Source organism: Rhea americana, unplaced genomic scaffold (assembly GCF_003343005.1).
Source record: "Rhea americana isolate MKP2758 unplaced genomic scaffold, rheAme1 scaffold_102, whole genome shotgun sequence".
Lineage (NCBI taxonomy): Eukaryota > Metazoa > Chordata > Aves > Rheiformes > Rheidae > Rhea > Rhea americana.
The window spans coordinates 747,665-765,382 of NW_028185062.1; the positions used below are offsets into that span (position 1 = coordinate 747,665).

General features: G+C 47.6%; 2 protein-coding genes across 3 annotated transcripts in view; one reads left to right on the forward strand and one right to left on the reverse strand.

The window, feature by feature from the left end:
* The first annotated feature begins 310 nt into the window (after positions 1 to 310).
* ARFGAP2 (ARF GTPase activating protein 2) lies at positions 311 to 9,751 on the forward strand. 2 transcript variants are annotated; one of them, XM_085306042.1, is made up of 17 exons: positions 311 to 425; positions 657 to 775; positions 1,702 to 1,774; positions 2,306 to 2,437; positions 2,525 to 2,605; positions 3,479 to 3,578; positions 4,242 to 4,298; positions 4,785 to 4,829; positions 5,957 to 6,009; positions 6,451 to 6,587; positions 7,155 to 7,286; positions 7,761 to 7,889; positions 7,970 to 8,098; positions 8,534 to 8,660; positions 8,789 to 8,879; positions 9,004 to 9,122; positions 9,513 to 9,751. In XM_085306042.1, the coding sequence occupies exons 1-17, from the start codon at positions 354 to 356 to the stop codon at positions 9,531 to 9,533; spliced, it is 1,617 nt and encodes a 538-aa protein (XP_085162168.1). In that variant the 5' UTR covers positions 311 to 353; the 3' UTR covers positions 9,534 to 9,751. The 2 variants fall into 2 exon arrangements, with proteins under 2 accessions (XP_085162168.1, XP_085162174.1); XM_085306048.1 differs by lacking the exon at positions 4,785 to 4,829.
* A 672-nt stretch (positions 9,752 to 10,423) lies between these two features.
* The window catches only part of CSTPP1 (centriolar satellite-associated tubulin polyglutamylase complex regulator 1), an 85,405-nt gene continuing 78,110 nt past the window's right edge, over positions 10,424 to 17,718 (reverse strand). Inside the window, exons 7-9 of the mRNA XM_085306062.1 lie at positions 16,471 to 16,580; positions 13,002 to 13,065; positions 10,424 to 12,492 (exon numbers count right to left, since the gene is read on the reverse strand). Of these exons, the coding sequence (XP_085162188.1) occupies positions 12,312 to 12,492; positions 13,002 to 13,065; positions 16,471 to 16,580 (355 nt within the window). The 3' untranslated portion in view covers positions 10,424 to 12,311. The remainder of the gene's footprint in view (positions 12,493 to 13,001; positions 13,066 to 16,470; positions 16,581 to 17,718) is intronic.

Sequence of the window (17,718 nt, forward strand, 5' to 3'; positions counted from 1 at the left end):
AAACCCGGTTTTAGGTGTCATTTCTGTCCCGACCGCCCCTGTTCGTCCCAAGGCTCCGCGGAACCTGCTGTGCCCGCGGGTCCCGGGTGCCCGCGCCCGGGAAGGCTCAGGGCGCGCCTGCGGACAAGCCTTTCCTTCCACTAGTTCCCGCTGCTCGGCGGCACCGGGCGGCACCGCGGGGCCCGGCTGCCCTGGCGGCCGGGCCGGGCCGGGCCGGGCCGCGCGGGCACCCGTCCGCGGGTGGTTTGGGCTCAGCCGGGATCCGTACTCGGCTTCGGCCCCTCCCTCCCCGCCCGCGCCGGTTGGGCCCGGCCGGGACCCGTCGCCGCAGTGACTTCTGGGAAGGAGAGATCATGGCGCCGGAGCCGAGCAAGGCGGAGATCCAGACTCTCTTCAAGCGGCTCCGGGCGGCGCCGGCGAACAAGGTGGAGGGCGAGGGCGTCGTGCTGAGTCGGGCAGGGTCCTTGCGGCGCGGGCTCGGCCCGGCGCGGCAGGGGGGGCTCCCGGCGGCGCGGCGGGGCCGGGCAGCGGCCGGGCCATGGAGGGGGGCGCCGAGGGGCGGCGGGTTTGAGCCCTGGGCCCGAGCGGGCGGTGGGGGGCGGCGAAGGAGCGGCAGCGCTGCCTCAATGCCCGGTGTTCCTCTGCCTTGGCTTTAGTCTTGTTTCGACTGCGGCGCCAAGAACCCGAGCTGGGCCAGCATCACCTACGGCGTCTTCCTGTGCATTGACTGCTCGGGCGTCCACAGGTCTCTGGGCGTGCACCTCAGCTTCATCAGGTGCGTACGGCCCTGGGCAGGAGCAGGCTGTGGCCTGTGGTCTCCGCTGGGTGCCCCTGGAGCCCCTGCCCCGGCATTGGGGGAACACACGAGGAGTTGGCCAGAGGGAGGCTGGACTATCGAGGCGATGACTTTGGGGTGKGTCTTGCTCAAAGCAAGTTTTAGATCACTCCAGCCTTTCAAAATGGAATTTCCAAAGCACCCAGTTGAATAGCCAGTAGAACATCAACATGTTGCTTTCACAGATCCTGCAGAAACATTATCTGGGTTCCCATTTTTAGAAGCTGAAGGGAAACTGTGTGGTGCGTGAATCTTTCTGGTAAAGCACTAGGAAAGCTTTTCTTGTGATGCTAAACAAGGGAGGCTTTTTCTGTGTCAGTCTGTTGGGTAAGGTAGTTCTGGGTGTTGAGCTTATTTTTCTTGCTTGGAGTACTTGTAGGTGTTTGTATTTTAGGTAAGAGGATTTTGACCTCTATTCATTCAGAGATGAGTAGAATAACTGGTATGAGGCATGTTCTGTCATATAGCTTTACATTGTTGTATTTTCAGCTGCTTTGTAATGTGTTCTGCTCTCATTACTGGGATGGGATGAACATATGAGTGTTTCATGTTATGGTGAGCTCACATGTAAAACGAAAGTTGCTGGTTGTGCTTTCCTAGYTCAAGCCTCATTCTCTTACACGATACCAGTGAGGGACCCTTTAAATTTTGACATTGTTATYTGGCTCAAACTGATTTTTGATAACTTAAAAGTTCAACTTAATTCATTATGGGAAGAAAGAGGCAAAGAAGTTATTGAGATGTTAACTTGAGCTTCTCTACTCCRCTAGAATAGCAGTGGCATACTTTTCCATGCTAGATTAGAGCACGCTTTTACATTTGGGGTGCTTGTATGTTATTCATGGAAATAATTTGTTCTCGCATAGGTCTACAGAGCTGGATTCTAACTGGAACTGGTTCCAGCTGAGATGTATGCAAGTGGGCAGCAATGCCAACGCGGTGAGGAGCCTCTGTAGGCATTTTRCTTGTTTTCCTTCTTGCTAAATGGCATCCTCTGGCTCTTGTCCCTGTCCTTTATGAGGCTTTCCTGGTCCCAAAGGATATTGACTGCCCCTTCTTTTTTTGGAGATGTSTAATGAGGAGAGGCGTCTGTCAGCTGCACTTAGAGGTTGTGACCTTTGTGATACGCAGACCTCTCATTTCCTTACACTTCATTTAAATGAAAGACATAGTCCTCTTAAGTGAAAGGAGTTAGTAGTTTTAATCAGTTTGAAAGTTCATGCTTAGCACTGTGACTCAGAAGCATCCCTCTGTGAAGGATAGAGATTGTGTTCTCAGCGCTCTGAGACTCATAAAGTGATTTCCTGGTGAAAGCTGAGTTGATCAACGAATGGTCATGCTCCACACTTAGTATTATATCCCCTGTATTTSGGAAGTTTCCTTTTTCTGTTGAGTTCAAGCTGTTGTGTTTGATGCTTTCTTGAGTCTGATATAGCAGTCAGGAGACTGAATATTTATCTCTTTTCTCAGACTGCTTTCTTCCGTCAGCATGGCTGCACTACCACAGACGCCAACGCTAAGTATAATAGTCGAGCTGCCCAGATGTACAGGGAGAAGATCCGGCAGCTGGCAAGTGCTGCTATGGCCAAGTATGGCACTGATGTAAGTCTGGGCAGCTTTGTTCTGTTAAAGACTCAGCACCTGGCATGACATGGCCTGTAGGATATCTCTTTCCTCTTCTCTTTTCAGCTGCTGATAGATGGACTGAGTGGAGCCCCTGGGCATTCCCCTGACAAGAGTGATGCTGATTTCTTCATGGAGCACACACAGGTGAGGACAAATATCTAAACCAGGCAGCCTTAACRGCTGTCAGATAGCTAGCAGTCCATCCAGGAGCCTGGAGAGGTGATAGGTGCAGTCCCACTTCGTTTGGAAGAATACTAAATGGTATGTTTATTCAGTAGTAATATGGAAGAACTAAGATTCAATCAGCAGCCTGTGATACAGCTGCACATCTAAGTGTTCCCTCGTGGAGCCTGTAATACTCATATAATGATTCTCTGCCTTTGAGACTATTTTTATCTTCAATGGATACTGATACCTGGAAAATGCTTTGTCTACTCTTTAAGTACRTAGTCCCTTTGGAATGGTTAAAGCAAGGACTGGCTGTAACTTTGAACTTCTGGTTTGGTCAGCTTTTCAGTGCATGGACCCTGGTAAGGTAGATTTGGGCAACTGCTTATACAAGAGAGTGCTAGAGGCAGTCTTGCAAGTGAACAGTAACAGAAACAGAAGAATTGGCTGGATGGTAATAAAGACAAGAGAAACAAAGATTATTTTTTCAAATGAAACTCATTCATACTTTTTCTTGCAGATTTAAGCTCATCTCTTTAAAGTGGGAAGTCTCTGTAGTAGCCAGCACTGATATGACTGTTCTTTGAGTGATGCTGCCTTTTCTCCTGGCCTTCTATTCAGTTTAGCTTCCATTTTCCTTTAATTTCTGTCCCTCTTTAATTTTTCTCTGAGGAAATGTGAACTTGGCCATAAGTTATCCCTATCTTCAAAGAAGGCATAGTGTAGAATTTGGATCATGTTCTCTTTGGCTTAAAACTGAATACAGATCCCTAAACTTGAAGTTAGTTTAGGACTACTCTAGGTTCATTCATCTCTCTGCAAATCATTGGAATGAATGTTGTGTTACAGTCTTCCAGTACCTGGGATGTAGCAGATGCCAGCCAGAATCCTGCAGAGTCTTCCTTGGAGATGGAAAAAACAAGGTCATCAGAAGGCAGTGAAGTGTCATGTGAGTTCCCTGCTGAATAATTTTTCAAAGAACCTGACTTTATTTCCAGCAGAATACTCTTCTGTACCACAGTTGGAAGGGATGAACTTACCTCATKCTTCAGGCTTGGAGCAGGAGTGGAAGCTCTATATATTGTAATGAGACTGTTGAGTTAAATTAGTGGAGACTTTTGAGAATGCTGCTCTGCTGAGGATTAAGAAGTTACTTCTCTGCTTTTCCTGAAATGTGCATGAAACAGTCTTTGTTTTGGGGATTAGCTGCCCTGCTTCTCTGCTGTCCCTTGGTCTGGAATAGGTAGGTCTGGAGATGATAATGCATAAAGAAGACGAATGGAAAACAATACTGTTTCTAGATATGAATTACAAAGAATCCAAGAATATGGGTGTATAACTTTAGTTTGAAACAGCTTTGTGTGTTCTTCTGCAAAGTGTTAACTTTCTTTTAATGTGCTTAGGACACTGCAGTGGGAATAACTTGCTTTGTGGAGGTGGAAGATAGTTATGTTTTGGAAGTTGCAGCCTTCAGACAGCAATCTGGCTTGTCTTTTGSGAGGGCAGAAGGAATTTGGCTTGCCTTTAGGTGTAGAAGAGGGGTAGAGCAATTGGGGAAGGGGATAAGAATCTTTTCTCTGCTGAATTTCTGTCCTTATTTTTGTGCCCACAGATTCTAGTCAAGGCCCGTCAATTGACTTGTTGAGCACRTCTCCTAAAGCTCCTCTAGGTAAGTGAGACTCTTTGGTAACTCTTAGATCCGTCTTGCTCTTATACCCACCGTTCAGTGGGTATCTTCAGAATATCCTCCTATGGTGTCAGTAATGAGACCCAAAAACCCAGCTACATATTTGGTTGAGCTTATTGGAGCTTTCTAGCTCCTTTGGATAATTGAGTTCAAAGCTGTCTCATTTCTAATACTTTGTTTTCATTATGTGTCTTGGACAGAACTTGGWATATAAATATCTAGAGCTTGGCTAATAAAGGCCATGTGACTGACTCTTTTAGGGAGCTTGGCAGTAGATCAATTTTTAGCTTGCTCAGTAACAGGGATTGTTCCCCAGCATTACTGTCTGGGCTGCACATGGAGCATCTAGGTGGAGCTTCTCTGCTTAGCAGGAGTGTATTTCTGGCCCACAAAATGTTCATCCTGGGTGGAAAGCCTGTGTCCTGAAGCATCTTATTTCATGCCCCATGTTTTATGTCTCTTCTTCAGACGTGTCCATGTATCTGTCAACACAAGAGCCTGCTCCTGCCAGAGGTAACTGGCTAACAGCTGGCTTGCACTGGCTGCTTGTGACAACTCTGCCTGCCCCTTTTGTGACTCTGCCTTCAGCTCTAACATTAGCATCCTGTGCTTGGAAGGAGAGAATGAACCAAAGTTAATGTATATCGTATTGGGTTCTAAAACACCTATCCCTTCTCTGGAAAGGGATCTTATTGTTATAACTCTTATTAAAAACATTTCTTGAGAGTGATCAAAAAACAAATCAAATGCGAGGAATGGTGAGCTGAAAACACTGCCTGTGTCTTGAATAGTGTAAAGATTTTGAGCCCCCTATTTCAAAGGTATATGATAAAACTTGAAAAGACACAGAAAAGGCTGTTGAGGATGACCTGAAGCGTGCGTTGGCAAAATCTACATGAGTGAAGAAAGTAATTAGGCACTTTTGTGGACAAAAAGCCTGACRAAGGCGATTAAAGAATATTGGAGCCACACAACATTGGAAGCTGGAAAAATGACCTGGGCAATTCCATTTTATGCTTGCTTTGTTCTTACACTTTTGCCTAGACATCTGCTACTTGGCTGGACTTGGCTGTTTTTGCCAGCGTGGTGTGCCTCATGTCCTCAGAGGGACAGGTTCCTGGTGGAAGGTGTCAGGGAACCCATTGTGTCTGTACCTCACCGAAGTTTAGGTCTGTCTTGCAATTGGTCTGAACATGTAAACCTGACCTTATGGTTCTTGGTTCTTTGTCCCTAAGGCACTGATGAGGAAYGCTGACCTTCATATGCTCTGAAATGACATTTTCCTGGATTTATGTATGGAACAAATAGTCTTTTTCTAGTTATCATAACTTTTACTGGATAGGGTCAACAGCTGTGTGACATTTGGAAGAGCTGTTAGAAGGACTTAATTCATTTACTAATTTCTCCAGGGATGGACATGCTTTTCTAGGCCACCAGTCTGCAATTGTGGAGCTTCTTACCCTCTCAGTGCTGCTTTCTTGGCTTGGTGAAATCACCCAGGCTGATGTTGTGAAGCTGCATGGTGTGCCCTGGACTTTGTAGCAGCTGCGCTGTGGTAGATGTTTATGTGGGTTGCTGACTAATTTTGCCTTCTTAAATTAGTTCATTCCTGCTTACATGCTGTTGCTTTCCTCTCACAGAACTTAAATCCTCTCTCATTGGAAAGAAGAAGCCAGGAGCTGCCAAGAAAGGGGTATGTCTGAGCTCTTGTTTAATGGAGAAGAGGCAGAGTATATCTCATGTAATCCTGCTCACCTTTCCCTGGCCCCTTGCTTTCTCCCATTAATCAAGCTGCCCAGGAGATGCCCATTTGGGGAAGGGAAAGCTTTGATTATCTTATTGCCTCTTTTGAATGATAGCTTGAATGTTAAGGGACAAAAATAATTAGGCTTTGGATCATTATGCTTATGATCAGGAGTCCATATGACTAATCTCTTAGCACTGGTCACTGGCTGGTTAAGGCCTGTGTGTTCTTCCATTCTCTGCTGCAGGCTCCTCTGGGCCTGTAGGTTATAACTAAACAGGCTGACTAAAGGCCTGGTCAGCACAGCAAGGCACAGGGTTCAGACTGCTGGTTTTTTAATACTCTGAACAACGAGATGAAGAATTCACATTTGCTTTTTTGTTTTTAAAGTTGGGTGCAAAAAGGGGTCTTGGAGCCCAGAAAGTGAGCAGCCAGAGCTTTAGTGAGATCGAGCGGCAAGCCCAGGTTGCRGAGCAACTGAGAGAGCAGCAGGCAGTGGAGTCCAGGAAACAAGCTGAGGAGTCCATGTAAGTGCCTTTTTTGGGCTGAATACCTTGCATACGTAAGGTAGAAGTAACAAGAGGTTGGTGCTTCCCCATGGGACCAGCTAAGCTGAGTACAGAAGAGGCTGCATGATAGGATGAGTTACCACTGATAACCTGAAGCAGAAAGGGTCCTTACAGCAGAGAGTTACAAGTTACATTGCCACRTTTTATTCAGATTAACACCCTGGAAGGGTTTTAGAGGAGCAGATATGGAAGTATCTTGCTTTTTTGTTGACCTTGAGACAGAGCTGAAGATATTAAAAGGCTGATCTGGATGGGGACCTGTTTATCCTTCTGTCCCTAGGTGGGGGGATTGCTGGCAGTAAGGAAGTCATAGTCTGCACAAAAAGAGCAGAATCCCAGTGGAGGTATGAGGTGAGATGGGAAGATGAGCAATAGCTTCTATGCAAGGATTTTTTTTTGTCTTGGTACTGGGGGAAACTGGTGCTTGATGGTGGTCAGGGTTATTTTCTCCCTCGGCCCCCCACAGGATGGGACTTGGGGGGTGGAGGGACATGAGCCAATACCTACCACAGTTCTTTTCATTAGTGTTACCTCAATGCGACTGGCTTATCAGGAACTGCAACTTGATCGGAAGAAGGAGGAGAAGAAACTTCAGAACCTCGAAGGGAAGAAACGTGAACAAGCCGAAAGGCTAGGCATGGGCTTGGTATCCAGAAGGTACTTGGCTCTGGATGGGGTAGCATAGATGGAGGTGCCTTGAAAACACTCTGCTCTGGAATAGGTTCATGAAGGCATTGTAACAAATGTGCATCTGATTTCAAGTGTTTGTATGCTGGACTAGGTCTGAAAATGTTTCAGGCCCCGGAAAGTACGGGTGCTCTGTTCAGAGGTTCTAGTCTGTATTTGAGTCCCTTTCTGAAGATGCATATGGTCTGTCAGTCTCCAGCCCTAGCAGCTAATTGCTGCTAACAACTGTCCCCCTGTGGAATACCTGCCTTAAGAAAGTAGCTCGAGACCTTTGAGGAAGTCAGAGTAGACATGCAGTGAAGGGGGCAGGAAGCCCATGACTCTCTTGAGACTTTTGGCACCTTCCCTGTCTGTGAAGGCCAGATTCAGTTTTGAGGCAGACTGGTTCTAGGGGCTGGATGCTGTCAGACCCTGCCAGCCCTGATTGCTTGTTTGTTGTGCTAGTTCTGTCTCACACTCGGTGATGTCTGAGATGCAAGTAATTGAGCAGGAGACACCGCTGGCTGCAAAATCTTCCCGCTCTCAACTGGACTTGTTTGAAGATGCTGGAGGTTTCACATCTGGACCCCCCAAGTAAGACGAACTGTCCGTGTAGCCTTTGGCTTATTTCTGAATGTAGTACTTGGCCTGAGTTACCTCTTTTTGGTACCTAGATATAAAGATAATCCCTTCTCGTTGGGAGATGCCTTTGGCTCACGATGGGAAACAGACTCCTCATGGGGTATTGACAAAGAGCAGGAACCTGAGGTGACCATTTCCAGTATTCGACCCGTTTCAGAGAGGTAAAATATCCACCAGTGCCAGTGTACCTTGAGTGTGAGACAAAGGGGTAGGTCTGGGAGCTGTGGGGAAAGAGGTTACTGTATTATGACTGGATCTGGAACTTGTGCTACAGAAGATTACTTGCATGTGCAAGTCAAGTAGACAGCATGGCTGCATACTGATTGGAGTAGTTTTCTAGCCCAAGGAAAGGGGTCTTCAGTGAAAAGGGCTTTGGTACTTTGCCTGTGGTATCCCTATGTTTGATACAGCCTTTGCAGTCATCAAGTGATGGYTGCTCTGATTTGGGGGGAACAGGGGAACCCTGACAGTGGCTAGCACTTGAGGCTTTGTAGCTTTCCTTTACTCAAATGGGATGAGAGGGAGSGAAAGAGAGAGAAAGAAGCCTGTTTCCTTGCTATAACTTGTCTCCTCTCTTGTTACTCTTGTTACCTCAGACCCACTAGTAGGCGTGAGACGGAGAGCAGGACATCAGCTGTGGAATCAAATGAAGCACGGCAGAAGTTTGCAGGGGCCAAAGCCATCTCTTCAGATATGTTCTTTGGACGGGAGGCAGATGCTGAGGTAGGCATGCCCTGCAGTGCTTAAGTTGGTACAGCGCTCTCTTCACCCCTTCCAGTTTGCTCTTGTCCTGCTTTGTTCCCTCTCTTTGTAATTTTTTCTCTTCTTGTTCTGCTTTCCTTCTGCTGCAGTATGAAGCCAGATCCCGCTTGCAGCAGCTCTCAGGCAGCAGTGCCATCAGCTCTGCAGACTTGTTTGGAGATGCTGAGAATGTGCACTCAGGTGGGTTAGTGCTCAGTGGGGAGGGGAGTGTCATGGGGCAGCTTCGGAGCCCCTAGCCTGGAAGGGGTTGGGATGCTTTCTGGAACTGGGGAGGCTCCAAACTCACTCCTGCTGGCTCTCATAGGTGGCGTATCAATTGGGAATGTCCTGCCTGCAGCTGACATCGCACAGTTCAAGCAAGGAGTGAAATCAGTTGCTGGCAAGATGGCTGTCTTAGCCAACGGGGTGATGAACTCCCTTCAGGTGAGGTGACAMTATGGCACCTTAAGACAGGCTATAATTGTATTCGGGGACTCTTGCCATATCCTGGCTTCCACCAGGATTATTGTGGTCTTCCCAAAATACATAGAAGGCTAATTCCCATGTAGATAGGAATTACTCGCCTGGTGGACAGGACACCTCGTTACTTCAGATATGCCTTTTCCTATGGCAAATCCTAGGCAAAACCCACTACGCTGGGGCTGTGTTTTACCTCCTGCCTTTGCCTGGCGTTGTGTCTTTAGGTAACCTTTATACTGGCYATTTCCCTCTTGGTTGCCTTCCAGTTCCAAACACCTCAAGATCTTGTTGTCTGTCTCTTTGGAGTTTGCATGAAGTGTTGTAGCACAGTGTCTTGATGTGTTTCTTCCCCAGGATCGTTATGGCTCATATTGATGACCCAGGGACTGCAGCTCACAGGGAAGCCAGCAAGAGGCACTGATGCCACCTTTGATTGCCTGGAGTAAACTCTGCAGGATTGTCTTAGTTTGTCTGGGGTGGGTGGGAAGGGGGGAAGGTAAGCAGAAAGGGTCAGGAGTTGGCTRTGCCCAGACTGCTTTCCAAATATCTCTGGATTCCACTCTGTATTAAAATTCAGTGTGTCCTCAAACCCACTGCTATCTATTAGCCAGTGGAGACAGGCCTTCTTACAGGATTAATGTCATTGCTATGAACAGTAGGACAGGAATTCCTGTAGCTGGCCTCCTTGGTGCTCCTGCCCTTCTTGGTCTGGTCTGTACTTGAGCCCTCCAAGTGACAGAGGGGAACAGGAATGCCATTTTTCTGGACACTGTGTTACCTGGTCCCCATGGACATGACTGTGGCCTTGTGTTCTGCTCAGTGCTCCTACTGCCTGTTTCCATGCAGGTTGCAGTAGCAGTTGACATCATTGGTAAGAAGCTGTTTTCAACTGGAGGTATTCCAGTGAGCATGGCAAAAAGAGGGTTCCCTTGTATTTTTGAGGTCTGCCTTGTAGCATGGAATAATCCTTTCTACTGTTGTGTAAACCAGCACGGATAGATGCTGGAGAACAAACCAAACAAAGCAAAGGTGGTTTTTTGGCTTCTGATCATGTTAAGGCCAGAAAAGACCACGACTTCGGCCTGGGCTTTAGGTGGAGAAACACTATAAAACTCTTGGGCTTCTGGTTGCTTCATTGCTCAGCCGTGGTACAGAACCATGCAGCCAGCAAACCTCAGTCCAGGCTCCGGCCTTGACCATAAGGCAGCCTAGGCCATTGACAGAAAATTAAGCTTTTATCAAAGGAAAAAAGAGGCTAAGCCCTCTACTGATGCAAAATAGCTATATTAGCAAAAGTGATGGGTGCGGCTGGTGGGGCTGTCCTCTGTGCGTGCTGTCCGTGGACAGAGCTGTGTAGCTAGCAGACCTTGGTCCAGGGCCAGGCCCCTACCCACTACCTGGCTTCCACTGTGTCCGTGCCAGCCTCCTACCCTGCCCCCTGCTCAGCCGTGCCGGGGTTCCCTCCCAGGGCTGGTTTGTGCTGTGGGAGCCGGAGCTGCTGGGGGCCCTCAGCCTCACGGAGGGGAGGGGGCTGGAGGCGAAGCCTGATTTTTTTTAGTTTGCCCCTGTGTCGCTGCTGGGCACTGCCCTGCCGGCGGCGCCCTGCGCTGCTCCTCTCCTCGGTGCCGGCCGCGGCCTGCGCGTGCGCGGCAGCTGCCGCTGTGCAGTGTGCAGGAGCGGGGGTTGGCACGGGCCTGGCGGCGGCGGGACGCAGAGGCTGCAGCGCCGCGGGAGCAGCCGCGGCCAGGCTGGGCTGGGCCATGGCGGCGCATAAGAGCCCGGGTGCGGCAGGTGCCTGGTGCGACGGGCTTTATTGCTGGTCCTTGCAGTCGCTCACAGATGGGTGGGACAGAAAGAGCAGTGAAAGGGCATGTTAATAAATAAAATAAGTTACAATAAATAACACCTCCCACTATTTCTGTGATTGGGGTAGCGGTGCAGGTTCAGCAGTGCTTACAGGATTATCTTAAAATAGTTTCATTGGGGCTAAATCCACTCTGGCTTAGGACAGCTGTAAGCTGTTGGTGAACGGAGCGCACACTAGGCAGCAGCTTATAAAAGGGAGGAGCAAGGAGGCTCCCAGAGGATCAAAAGAAGAATGAATTAGCTCAGGGACTAATGAGCCTGTACAAGCTGTGAGCTAGGGCACCGCTCTATAGCTAAAGCGTTCAGGGCTGTGGAGGCCGGACTGCTGAGTCAACACCAGGAGAAGATACTTCATCTGGCAATTTTAAGGGCTATCCTGTGACAGAACAGCAATACCAGCACTTACAAAAAATACCTGGGAGTCTCTTGATAGCTGCTTCCTTCTCCCGTTGGGCCCACTAAACCCTACCAGATACTCTGTATGTTCGCAGGCTGCACCACCTGGGCCACCTGGAGAGAAGAGGCACTTCCTCTYTCTTCTCCAACTCTCCAGCCTCTTGCTCCAAAGCTTGCTTTCACCAAACAGGTCCAAGGAAGGCCTTACAGAGGGGAGCTCAGTACAGTGGAAGAGCCAGACACTCTCATGTACTACTTAACTGAAATCTAGCTTACTTGTTTTAGCAATACTTGGATGCATGGAGGAGGATGTAGAGACAGGTGGCAGGGCACAACCTAAGCCCTTCTTTTCTAGGAACTTTAGGAATTTCTCTAGCTTTGATCATACCAGGTGCAGTTTCACAGGGAATAACTGTAAGAGAGCATGAGTGCAGAGCAGCCGCTGACAATTTAACCAGTAATGTCTAGGCCAAGTTTGAACACAGCTACACAGCAGAACTCTGGCAACCAGCCTGCACTAGCACTCCCACTGCTCCAGCACCTGCTGAACTGTGTGAGAGTRTCTGGTGAGAGAATCTGCTACTATTTTTCCAAGTAGAGGTAGACCTAGCATTTGCTGGTTTGYCTTACTTGCCAGCAGAGGGTAGCATAACTCCGCAGCTGTACATGGCTTCTGCAAAGGGAGCTATTCATGAATTTGGAGCTAAGAMGACGGCATGTTTTTTCCTGGGAGGAGACTGGTGGACCAAGCAGTGGGGATTGGCACCGCTGCGCACGCACTGGAGATGTGGACAGAACCCATCGTCAGACCAGATATCTGGGAGGAGGTGCTGTTCCTCCAGGGAGTTCTGGAGAAACTCATGATGGAAATGGTGCCAACCCTCACAACCTTCAATTTTCTGAGGAGTCTGTCTCTTCATTGGAGCCTTCRCTCTCAGCATCCATTTTTCGGCGATGGTGAAGAGGCTTCCAGGGAGAGCTAATCTTGGGCAAGTTACGGACAGGCAAAGTAGCTGTATCCCCACTGGAGCTGGCAGGAGTAGAGACAGAAAGCCCTGAAACCTGAGCCACCCTGAAAGAGAAAAGAGAAATACTGGGCAGCCCAGACTGCCATCTCAAGCTTTCACTACAGCAGTCTTGGAGTGAACCGGGGATGAGGATTCTTTCACAACTGACACAGAGATAGAGAGATGTTCATGCAAAGAGGGGGAACACCTTGCACTAGCACCTGGCAGACTCTCTGAATCTTTCTTCCCATTACAACAGATTGTTCTTCTGGGCTGAACCTGTGTCTTCCAACACTCCTAGTTTTCACACATTCAAACAGAATCTCTCTGTTCATTCAAGACTCTTCTGCTGCCTGTAGATCCCACTTGGAGGCAGATTTAGTCGCTCTGCTTCGGAAGCCTTTTCCAAGGATTTTGTTAGTTGCACCAAGGCACCCCAAAGAGGTCCTCTGCCTATACTGCTTTTCTTGCTCCCTTATGGTTCAGCAGAAGAACAAGGACAATAACTAAGTCTTCCCTAACAAGCTACCCTCAATCTGTCACTTTGCTTTGTGCTCTAGGCACCTCCACTTACAATTTCTCAAGTTCTTGATCCATGGCAGGGTCCAGAAACAAGTCTCCTTTATCTGGCAGAGCCCCTGGAAAAACAAAAAGGGAAGTATCATCAGAGCAGCATTAGGCTTTTCAGGGTCAGTCTTCATAACAAAAAGTGCTGGAGTCATACTAACTCCCAAAATCTGACCTGAAAGACAGAGACAACCCTTGCTCATACCTGTTAGTGAACTGGACATTGAGTATTGACGGTCATGGACAAACAAAGAATGATGGACCAGATTCTGTGTTTATGTGTCAGGCTCTTCCCTGACACTGCTAAGCTTCGATTAAATGGGAGGCGCTCTCAGAAGAGAGCTCTCCTCTTGCAGAATTTGAAGAGCCCAAAGGGYTAAGAGTTTCCTTTCACTGAGCAAAACAACCAAGTACCCAGGTAAGTAGAAAGTAAGTACACAGTAGAAATGTCACAGTGAGATGGTGTGTCAACTTCAGGCCCCTGTTAATTGCCCTGTGTGGCCAGCACTCCCAGATCCTATCAGGGCAATAGATATGTTGTGCATGCCACCATCTRGAGCACACGAAGTCTACTTATCTATAAATAAATGTCCGATTTGTCCAGCAGAGATCTGGGAAAATGAGAGCAAACACTTACCCAGGGAGGCATCTATTTCTATGCCACCTGTCTTTCTATTGCACTGAGCCTGGGAATCAAAACACTTCATGGATATAAGACTACTGGAATTCAGGAAAGTGAGGAGGCTTGACCCTGGTGCACCTTAAGTTAACAGGMGTAGGTGTGGGTGGGCTATGCTCCAGTGTTGCCTGCCGTCAGGGTGAGAGAAAGGCTGGGTCAGTAATGATGTACCTGCTTTCTCAGCATAAGGCCAGCRTGCTCCTTTTCATATTTGCCAGGGCAGCTACCCTATGCAGGATGAAGGACATGGGAATACTTCAGGTCTAGGACAGCTGGTTGATCTAAGCTGCCATTCTCTGGTAATGGCAGTGGCATCTTAGGACACACATCCCAAAGCTCAGAAAGGAATATGAGGCTCTTAGGAAACACCTCCTTCCTAACTCTGAAACAAACTCCAGCTTGCACAGGGGTCATGGGAGGGTCTCATCAGTCAGTACAGAGATGACAGCAATTGCCTGCCACAGCSTGGACAGTGCCACTGCACAACACCAGGAAAAACATACTTGTTAATCTGTACCAACATCRTTGTGGAGAATGCTTTTGTTTTTCAGGAGACCTAGGTGACAGACTCAGTATGTTTGGGAAAGTGCTATATATTGCCAGGTGGGGACACAAATCTGGTTTCTGGCCCTGGTATCTTGCTCCTGAAGGAGGGGCTGGAGAGCCACCTCCTTTGCACAAGCAGGCTGGCAGAGGTCATCAAAAATGTAGCCATGAGTTCCTAATGAACTAGAACCACTGCAGAAAACTGACTCCCCCACTTCTTCCAGCTCTCTTCCCATCCAGCAAATGACCAGCAAAGCCTGGCACTATGACACAGTGTCAGGCAATCCAGTGCACCAGCCTGCTTCCTCTCATGGTCTCAATTAAAACAATACACAGCTAAAGCTTAGTTTGTTTCTGCATTTGCAGAACGTACAGTGAGGTCTCTGTAGCACATGCATTAGTTGGGAGAGTCAGTAAATAGGATGAATCAACATTGACATTGGAGCTAGGCTGCAGATTCTAATTTGCCTGAGAAACTCATCAGTGCTTCCTTAGCCAGAATGAGCCGCTATGTTTCCCACCTCTGTTCCTCCGCAGGGGGACTGCTGGCTTTACAGAGGCTCCTCAGAGACCAGAGAGAAGACAGGCACCCTGACTGAGTGCTCCTTTGCTTTAGACTGCCCTCGCAGAAGGGCTTTGGGGAGCCTCTGATCCTCTATAGACCTCAGACTATTGAAATCATCCTTTGGAAGAGATTAAGAGACACCAGCATAAAAATCTTCCTCTCCTTGCCAAGATGCTAGCACCTGTCAGACTTGTGGCTGCTGCCCCTCCTCTGTGAGAGGCCTTGGCAGGAGGTTGGCAGAGGGCCAAGCGACAGCCCCTAAAAGTGCAAAGGGAAACCTGCACACTTTGTAGACGGCCCAATGGAAKCTGTGGGCAGGTTTTTTCTGCCCATCTGTTTTCTTTGCACTTGAAGTGGATTTTGTAGGGCAAAGGAAGAAAAGACTTTGGTGCAAGCAAGGCATCACCTTCCCCAGTGCATACACTGCTTCTTAAGCATGTTTGCAGAGGGGGATTGCAGAGTTGTATTCATGCACCTTTGATATGTAATCTCTGTGTTGTTGGGTAAGCAGCCCTGCCCCAGAGGAGCACTAGCAACTGAAATGGTTTGCTGGAAGAAGGGGCTCAGCCAGGGAGGGGACACGTTTACTCTGCTATGACACACACATGTGCCAAGGAACAAGTGCTCACACAAGGCACGTCTTCTTTTCACTGTGCCTTATCTTTGAAATACAGGACTGGCACATAGTCAGGCCTGAAGCAAAAGAGAGACAGAAAGCCTACCCATATTGGCCATGTGACTTGCTGGGTGGAGATGAGTGAAACTGAGTGTTTGGGCCTCTATGCATTAAACATTCTTCCTGGACACAACCTGGTCAAATGCAAAGAGCCATCTCTGTTCCCCTTTGCAAGAAGAGGAGGAGCACAAGCAAGGCATACGAYGGCATCTGAGGGCATGGAATTACGAGTCTGAAATACATATGGATTACGTAGTCTCCCTTGCCAATGCAATGCTTCACTCCTTTGCTTTAGAACAATATTAGCCAGCACAATATGCAAATGAACAGTGAGATGCCACTTGGTAATCCCTCTGGTTTCCACAGCAGTTTGGTACAGATTTTTGTAAGAGTTTGTTTTTTCATGGTACCACCAGATTTTCAGAAGGCCATAGATTAATATATTGGCAAGATCAAACTGGCTTAGGGGATGATGAGGAACAGCTGGGAGAGACTGGGCTTAATTTGATTCTTTGAGCCAAGGAGGCAGCAGAGATTTTTGCTGTAGGTACTCATATCCCCCTTCTTTTCTTTATTGGCAATGAGAGTGGTCACTTACTTACTTAAAACTTGTGGGAGACTGAAGGAGTAAAACACAGGATAAGACTTCAACTCAGTTACCATCTAGAGAAGTTTCTGAAAGTAGTCAGCCATCTTACTTGTCTCCTGACCATCCCTCTCCAACTTTAACAGCCAAACATGTTAAAAGGGTATTTCTGCTAAAGTGCTATCAGCTATTAAAGAGGTAAAATACTGCTATTTTAGGGCAGCATTTCATATCTGTTTTATTGTTCAAGAAGCTCCACAAATTCAAGCAGACACTAAGGTGCAGCGTTATGTCTTTGAAGTTTCATCCATCACCAAAAAGATGAAAAACTTTCCCTCACTCTCTTCCTGACAATGTAAAATCTAGGGCACAGAAACACAGAATGAYTGAAAATCTAGAGCCCTACCATTCACAGGAGTCTTACCGAGGGCTCTGTTGATCCCCTGATGTTTTGCAAGTGCCATAAGGAATCCATAGAAGGTCAGCCTCTGTGCACTACTCAGCATTTCCTTCACAAGAGCAGAAGGTGGACAGCTACGGAAAGAGGGACAAAGAAGTCATCTTGTCTTTTAAATTATAAACTATTTTTCAAGACCTAGCCCAAACTGGAGAAATAAACCCATTTATCTCTTCTTATAACACTGCCAGGCTGGCCTTACTCAGTTTAAGACAGCCACCAGCATGCTTATTTAACTTTGTATCTGCTCCCAATTTGCTAAACAAGACTTTAGAACTGGGATGTGTCCCTAAGAGCAGTCTTACCTTCCTCCGTTCCAAAGACAGAGAGGGAAGCCTAGATCCACACAGAGGCATATACACCCCGACTATTATCATATCCTTCCAAAATCAAGTGGGAAGTCCTTTCTTTAGAAGACAACAAAACTTAATGAGGGTACTGTTGTTGTTATCACCCTTTTATCAGCAACACTTATGCAAGGGGCAGGAAATCTTCTCCAATGACAAACTAAGTACATTATAAACCATAGTTAAGGAGGGACTATAATTCACATGTCCCCTTCTTCTGTGCTCATCCCTACCTCTTCCCCTGACTTCTATGCAATATCATTGTACTGATTCTTGCTCTTGTCTACTACTCGTTAAAGGATTTCATGCAAAATGGAAATGCCTCATTAAGAGGAAAAGAAAGTGCTGAATGCTCCATGGCCTAGTGGCTGGAGCACTCCTAGGAGACCTGGGTGTGGGCTAGTGATCTATCTGGCAAAGGTGGTTACCAAAGCCTGGCTGAGGATTGAGCTACTGAATGAAGGACTGGGAATGGTTCTCTCCACCATGCTGTGTAGAGCCTGACCTATTATCAGATGTGCCCACAATATGCTTTCCAGCCAAAGCTCTCAGGGGATGCACAGCTTTTGTTGTTTAAAACAATCAAAAAACCTGGCATTTCCAGACTTAGATGTCTACAGCAGTTCAACAATGGTTTGTGGATCACAAACTTGGATTCAAGCACCTAAAGCAGGAATCAGATGGGCCTTGTGTCTTGAGTTTTTTTGTGGATCTAGCCCATGACCTAGCAAGGCATCTGCTGGCTACCTGTAAGAATCTATGAAGAATGTGTCTGTCAAAATTATAATGGTAAGGTCTGGCATTGCTCTGCCCCTGCTGAACTAAGGCTAGTCTTGTGGCCAGACTCTGTGATTGGAAACCAGCTCCA